The following is a 6,829-nucleotide window of genomic DNA, read 5'->3' on the forward strand; positions in this document are numbered from 1 at the left end:
TTTTAGGCTTTTTTAAAAAAACTTTAATAAATATGCAAAATTAGATTACAGAATAATTTATGTGAAAAGTCAATGCAAACAGACAAAAGTTCATGGGTGCTGCAAGATAAATAAATAGACAAGCAGTTTTCCAGCCAGCCCCCTATGGGCTCCCTTCAGCCTGGCTTTGGATCCTGGGTATCCACTGGCTCTGTATGCAGCAGCAACTTGGATCGATTTGGCAAAAGCAGCTCAGAGGATGAAACTGCATTCACTTTAAATCGCTCTCAATCCCTTAGGTTTCCTTCATCCACATCCGTGGTCAGATACTTTTCCACAATCAGTTTGGCTGTCTGGAAAGAGAAGACATTAACGTCAGCAACCACAGCGTTTCCTAACATTCAGCACCACATGTTATTTTAAAGTAGTTAATATTAGCAAATAAACCCCAGGATGCTTCCTTTCACATTTACTGAACAGACTCAACTGATACCAAGTGGAAGCCAACAAAGAGTTGGTCAGCAGTCAAATTGTGAGGACAAAAAAAGATAATAAATGGTAAATTATTTTACTTTCATATTTCTCAGTTTGACCAATTGATTGAATATGAATTTCTCTCATTCCACTCCTATCCTGAAGGCACTGAACTCATTCTGAGGCGTCATTGCAAAAAGAAATGGGCAGCCACCTCCCTTTCCGGAGTGGCCAAGGTGGCCATGATAACTTGACAATTCAACCTAATCTCACTGTCACCATTGTGTGCCCAGACGCACACAGATAGAAACTCTGGGATCTTCCTGGTACATCCAGCAGAGTATCAAGCAGCAAATTAAAGTTTGAACCCAAAGTGGTGGCACGTGTAGGCAGGCAGTTCCCATATACTATTTTTAAATGAAATAAAAATATCAAATTAACAAAATGATCAGAGTGGCACACCTTGGTGGGGCATGTTCCCATTTATACTCTGATTAAAACAAAACAAAAATCGGTAAAATAAATGAAGAGGGGTGACTGCCCCTGGTGGAGCACTGTAACTGAAATAAAATGTCAAAGGAAATATTTAAATACACCAAAATGTCCGGGTTCCCATTCAAGTTCTCACTCCTCGCAATTAAACAGGCCACCTATCTGATACCAAGGGAAAAGAGAATGGCCTTCGGAGCTCCTGGTCTGGGGGACACCGAGCTGTGCTCGGGGTGGGTGATAGCAGGAATCTGAGGGCCGAAGGGTGGTGCCGCTGACAACATTTAAATTCGGGACCCAAGCAATTCCGGACTCCACGTGTCAGGCTGGCGGAGTGCAACTTTTTTCACTATCAAACATATATATTCATTCTAAGACATAGTCCTAGGGGACTAGACTGTCGGAAACAGCTTTCTACGGGGTTTGTCCTGTTCCAGTTGACTGGGATCGCACTAAAATGATTAAGAATTAGGAATATTTCCCAACGGGATCAGATCAGAGAAACAGGAGCTGGGTCCGGGGGGCGGAGAGTGCGCGGGAGACAGAGAGAGGTGCCTGTCCTTACCTGTGGAGTCAGGGGGAGATGACGGCTGGGTTTAAGGTGACCTTCCCAACACCTTCTCCTGTTGGTCTGGAGACGGGGTCTCGCTCTCCTGTCGGGATTTGAAGCTTTGGATGGCTTTCCTGTTCTTGAATTCAATCAGAGCCATGGTGATGGCCGAGTTCCAGCAGCTCTCCCCCAGGCACCTGAAGTCCATCTCCTTGTTGTCGGTGGTCACCACGGTGAAGTAGATGTACTTGCCGGTCCTCTCCACACAGTCCACGGTGCGGATGTGCTGCAGTGCGAGCTCCTTGCTCCGGGAGCGCTTCTGGCAGTCTGGGAAGAGCCCCACACTGTCCTGGGTCAACACACAGTACTTCTTCTTCCAGAGCTGGAGCAGGTTGTCGCTTCTCTTCTCCAGCACTCCCTCTTTGATCACTTGGGCGCCATCTGCAATCTTCTTCATTCTGAGGGCTTTTGCTGCTCCCAGTCTTGCTTGTGAGGACGAAAGAGCCGGCACTAGGCAGGGATCAGTGAAGCAGCTGTGAATATTATAACTGCTACTGCCTCAGACTGAAGAATGACTCCGTCCTCCCTGTGATAAAGGAGCAACTCCCGGATCCTCCCATTTCCTGCCTCGCCCACTGAGGATGTGAACTCCAGACTGGGGGAGGACCCAATCCTACTGGAAGATCAAAGCGCTTTGGGAAAGGAGTCAAATGACAGGATCTGATGCAGGCATTTCCTTTTTCGGCCCTTTCTTCCAAAAAAGGAGTGGGTGAGATTGCTATGGTTACCGTGCTGAGTGTTTGGGGATTTTCCTTCAAATTGGCTTTTGATCAGTCAGAGAATGCATTACTGTATTTGTAGGAAGCTATTCGGCCCATCATGTTTCTGCCACTCTAACATTTTCCACTACCCTCTCGTTCACCCCCCCCCCTTAGCTATTCACATTTTTCAACCTTCCGATATTTACTCATATTCCCTTTCGAAAGTGATTAGAGAGTCTGCTGCCCCACCCTCTCAGGCAGTGCATTCAGGATATAACTGCATAAATCCTTCTCTCCTCACATCACTGCTGATTATTTAAACAAATAAATCTGTCTTCTGTATATTGACCTTTCCACCGCTGTAAATAGTTTCTCTATATTTACTCTTGTCAAGAGCCTTCGTGATTTTGCCTCCAGTAAATTTCCCTTCACCCTCCTCCACTCCAATGAAAAATCTCAGTTTTTCCAGGCTTTCTAATCTTACATCCCTGCACAATTCTAGTAAATCTCCTTTGTATGTTCTCCAGCACCTTGACCATCCTTCCCGAACTGTGATGCCCAAAAATGACTGTAATACTTTAGCTGAGGCCCAGTCAATGTTTTATAAATGTTTATCACAGCTTTATATTTTTGTACTTTTCCTCTATTAATACAGCCAATAATTCTGAATGTATTTTTAAAAACTTTCTCATAGAATCCCTACAGTGTTGAAGGAGGTCATTCGGCCTATCGAGTCTGCACCAACTCTTTCTCAGAGTGTCTTACCCAGGCCCTCCCCCACACTATCCCTATAACACCCACATTCACCACAACCTACACATCTTGGGACACTAAGGGTCAATTTAGCATGACCAATCCACCTACCTGCTCATCTTCGGACTGCAGCAGGAAATCGGAGGAAACCCAGGCGGACATGGGGAGAATGTGTAAACTCCACACAGTCATCCGAGGCCTTAATTGAAACCCAGGTCCACAGCACTGTGAGGCAGCAGTGCTAATCACTGTGCTACCATGCCACCCAAATATTAACCAGTAACTAACCAACCAACTTACACAAAGCAAAGTGCCACAACTAAATCCCCTCCACCCTCTGACTGTGTCACTGAGTGTCCCTATTGCACTGAAAACGGCTTGAGCTCTTACCTGCATTATATCAATACCCTGGAATTGGAAGGGCTCAGGTATCTCAGCCTATGCAGCAGTTGGAATCTCACAATTGTAACAGTATTTCAACATTAGGCAGGAGAAAATCAGCAAGGGTCCTATTCCTGATCACTATGAAATATTTCAGCTGGAATGTGTGCTTATGGACACTGGGATGATGGGATGATTAGAGAATCAATCCTTGAGTCGATTGGATGTTCTACCCCACCCATGACCCTCCCCAAAATTGATTTGAATTGACCTGAATTTCAACCTATATTAACAAGACAAACAGCTAAAGAATAGTTCCTTAAATAGTGCAGAAAAGAGCAACATGCTGCCAATGTTTTTCATCTTCACTTATCAGGACAAGTGCAAGAATGCCAAATTTCAAACAATCACAACAATTTACACTGCAGGAGAAAGGATTGGCAGGTCAACTTTGATTAGCTAAGGCATAACTTGGGGGAATAAATACAAAAAACTGAATTGCAAATAACTCCAATTACTATACTCACTTAAGAAATATTCTCCAAACTTCTCAAATTTTTTCACAATCAAAGACATCGACCATTAATTCATATAAAGCAGGAATATTCTATGTTCAGCTCCTGGTGTATGCTGAATTACCTGATCTCAGCAGTTGGAACCCCGCAATTGTATCAGTACCCCAACATTAGGGGGGGAGAAAAATCAGCAAAGGATCCTGTCCCTGATCACTATGAAATATTTCAGCTGGACATTAGATGAGATGATTAGAAAACTATTCCCACTCCTGGCCACAAAACATGGCATAAGAGAGTAATCTGGGAGAATTGGAGGATTAACTGGAAACGACACTACAGTACACACAGTAGCAAAGCTAACCAGCTCTTTAGATGTGCAACCAGAGGAATAAATCATAATATCTTGGAGATGCAAAGTGATCTGTACAAAGTGTTAGGGTATCACACATACAATATCTTGTACAGCTCTGGTTACTATACTATAGCAAGAATCTCCAGGCATTGGCATTGTAAGAAAAGGCAAACAAAACTGATACCTACCTTAACACACCTGAGCTGTGAGGAGAGGACACTGAGACAGGAATTGCTAATCCCAGAAGATATTAATCAAATATTCTAGTATAAAGAAGTAAATAAACTGAATCTTAATACATTTTAGATTGCCACAAACTCCAAAATAGGGGAACATAGGCTCGAGTCTAGATACACGGTATTTCCTGCAGGCTGGTCTAACAAACATCTAGAGAGACTGATGATATACAAATCTTTAAGTAGAAATTGGGTTTATATATATGGGCACTTCAATTATTTTCTGGGACAAGCCAAATGGACTGCATTGTATTTTCTGATATTATACTTTCCATTGTTTCTTTAGATTACAGAAAGCTTTTTGGGGTGCACCTTTTTGATCTCCAGTCAACTTAGTGACACATCAAGTTTTCACTCTCATCAAATATTATGTGGTTACAAGGTCTGTACTAACAAAATGCGGATGCCAAAAGAATGGAGAAGCTAGATGCAATGTTCTAGCTATGTTCATATCTGGGCAAGTCCTACAGGCCGAAGAATATGAAGAAGTTTGAGATAAACACTGCTGTTTTGGGATTAGTTAGGTAACAGCTATGGTCACTAAGAAGTTATATTGTTAGATATGAACATAACTATGCAGGCAACTACAGTCTACTCCACAAGTAAAACCCACAGGATATGACTGAGTTTTATTTATGCTATGTGGTTTGTACATCATGATGTGTGTGTGCATCCAGATGACAGCATGCATGTGCCATGTCTGAGAATATATGAATGTGTGCATCTATGAAACTGCTGTCCCTGAGCTTTAAAAATAACTTATTCTGCAAAATATTTTGGGACATGGTATGGCACTATATAAATGTGTGAACTTGTGGATGATCTAATCAAATTTTATAAGATAGTGAAGGAATTCTGCACAATTAATACTTCTAAATAAATAGGAAAGGAAGATCATAATTGTAAGTTGTAATTTTTTTTCAAAAATATACTTTGTCCATAAACATCTAAAAGAACATTTCAGAATATTTCAAAATTGTATTATGGAAAGTTCAATAACATTTAACTTTTCTCTATAGAGCATGTTGTACTCTAAGGTGCATCATATGTGATATATACTATGTACAATCAGCGTCTGATATACAATCCTCAGTACACTATGGCTGAAAGGTCTTAAAAGGTGGCCTTTCCCCACTGAACATATGTTACGGTTGCCCTGAAATGGGTGCATCCTTCAGTACGTAGTCCTGGACCTTAGAATGTGCTAATCTACAACATTGGTTTGGAACTCTTTGCAACAAATTTTGGGTAAACCGAAGAGCATCTTTCAGCGAGTTGATGATCCTTCAGCATCAGTTAATGCTTGTCTTGTTATGTGTCCATGGGAGCTGCCGATAGAACACAAAGTCCTACATCACAGAGCTGCTCAGGATGAGCCTGGACAAAAACCATTGCACCTTTTATCAAAGCCACATTCCAAAAGGAGAAGGAGGTGTGCATTTGTCCTGCCCCCACTGCAGCTTCTTCATGGGCAATGTGCAGAGGGTGCAGAGACTTTGGGTGTGTATGAAGGATCTGACGGGGAGGCCCTGTTCATCACCAGCCCAGCTACGTCTTGGTGCTTCTTTTGAAAGTTGGTTAGGCCGCATTTGGAGTACTGCGTCCAGTTCTGGTCGCCTTACTACCGGAAGGATGTGGAGACTCTGGAGAGAGTGCAGAGGAGGTTTACCAGGATGTTGCCTGGTATGGAAGGACTGGGGTATGGGGAAAGATTGAAGAAATTGGGGCTCTTTTCCCTTGAAAGACGCCGACTGAGGGGGGATCTAATAGAGGTATATAAGATTATGAAGGGTATAGATAGAGTAAACAGAGGTAAGCTATTTCCTATAATAGAGACACGTAGGACAAGGGGCCATGGACTTAAGGTGAGGGGGGAGAGGTACAACACAGATGTTAGAGGGAAGTTTTTCACACAGAGGGTAGTGGGGATATGGAATGCTCTGCCAAGTAAGGTGGTGGAGGCAAACACGCTAGAGTCCTTTCAGAGTAACTTAGACAGGCACATGACTGAGTTGGAGATGGGTGGATATAGGAGATCCTTTTAAATAAGGGTCATTAGCATTGGGGCGTCCCTGGTAATGTAAATGGGTATAGTATGATAATAATGTTTTTTCTCTTTTCATTCACAGGTTTTAAGTCGGTCCACCTCGTGTCCAACGAGGGGCATACACGCGATGGGTCGTACTGGGGCTGCTCTTGGTTGTTCGAGATTGGCCTAGTGCTTCATGTCGTTAGTGTGTGCCTAAACTGGACAAGATACTGGGCAAGACGACAGCTCAGCGACTATCGCTGATTGCTGTGCAGACACATGGATTTGGGCCGGTGTCTGTGGGAGTTTG

The 6,829-nt window shown here is 43.0% G+C and overlaps 1 protein-coding gene across 1 annotated transcript; it reads right to left on the bottom strand.

Moving 5' to 3' along the window:
- Positions 1-2,103, bottom strand: phlda2 (pleckstrin homology-like domain, family A, member 2). Its single transcript, XM_080191608.1, has 2 exons — positions 1,508-2,103; positions 1-332 (listed from the first exon to the last, which is right to left on the bottom strand). Exon 1 carries the CDS (start codon positions 1,947-1,949, stop codon positions 1,539-1,541), a length of 411 nt encoding a protein of 136 aa, XP_080047734.1. The 5' UTR covers positions 1,950-2,103; the 3' UTR covers positions 1-332; positions 1,508-1,538.
- Between the last annotated feature and the right edge of the window lie 4,726 nt (positions 2,104-6,829).

This window comes from Carcharhinus amblyrhynchos, chromosome 6 (assembly GCF_965287045.1).
Source record: "Carcharhinus amblyrhynchos chromosome 6, sCarAmb.v2.hapA, whole genome shotgun sequence".
NCBI classification, from domain to species: Eukaryota; Metazoa; Chordata; class Chondrichthyes; order Carcharhiniformes; family Carcharhinidae; genus Carcharhinus; species Carcharhinus amblyrhynchos.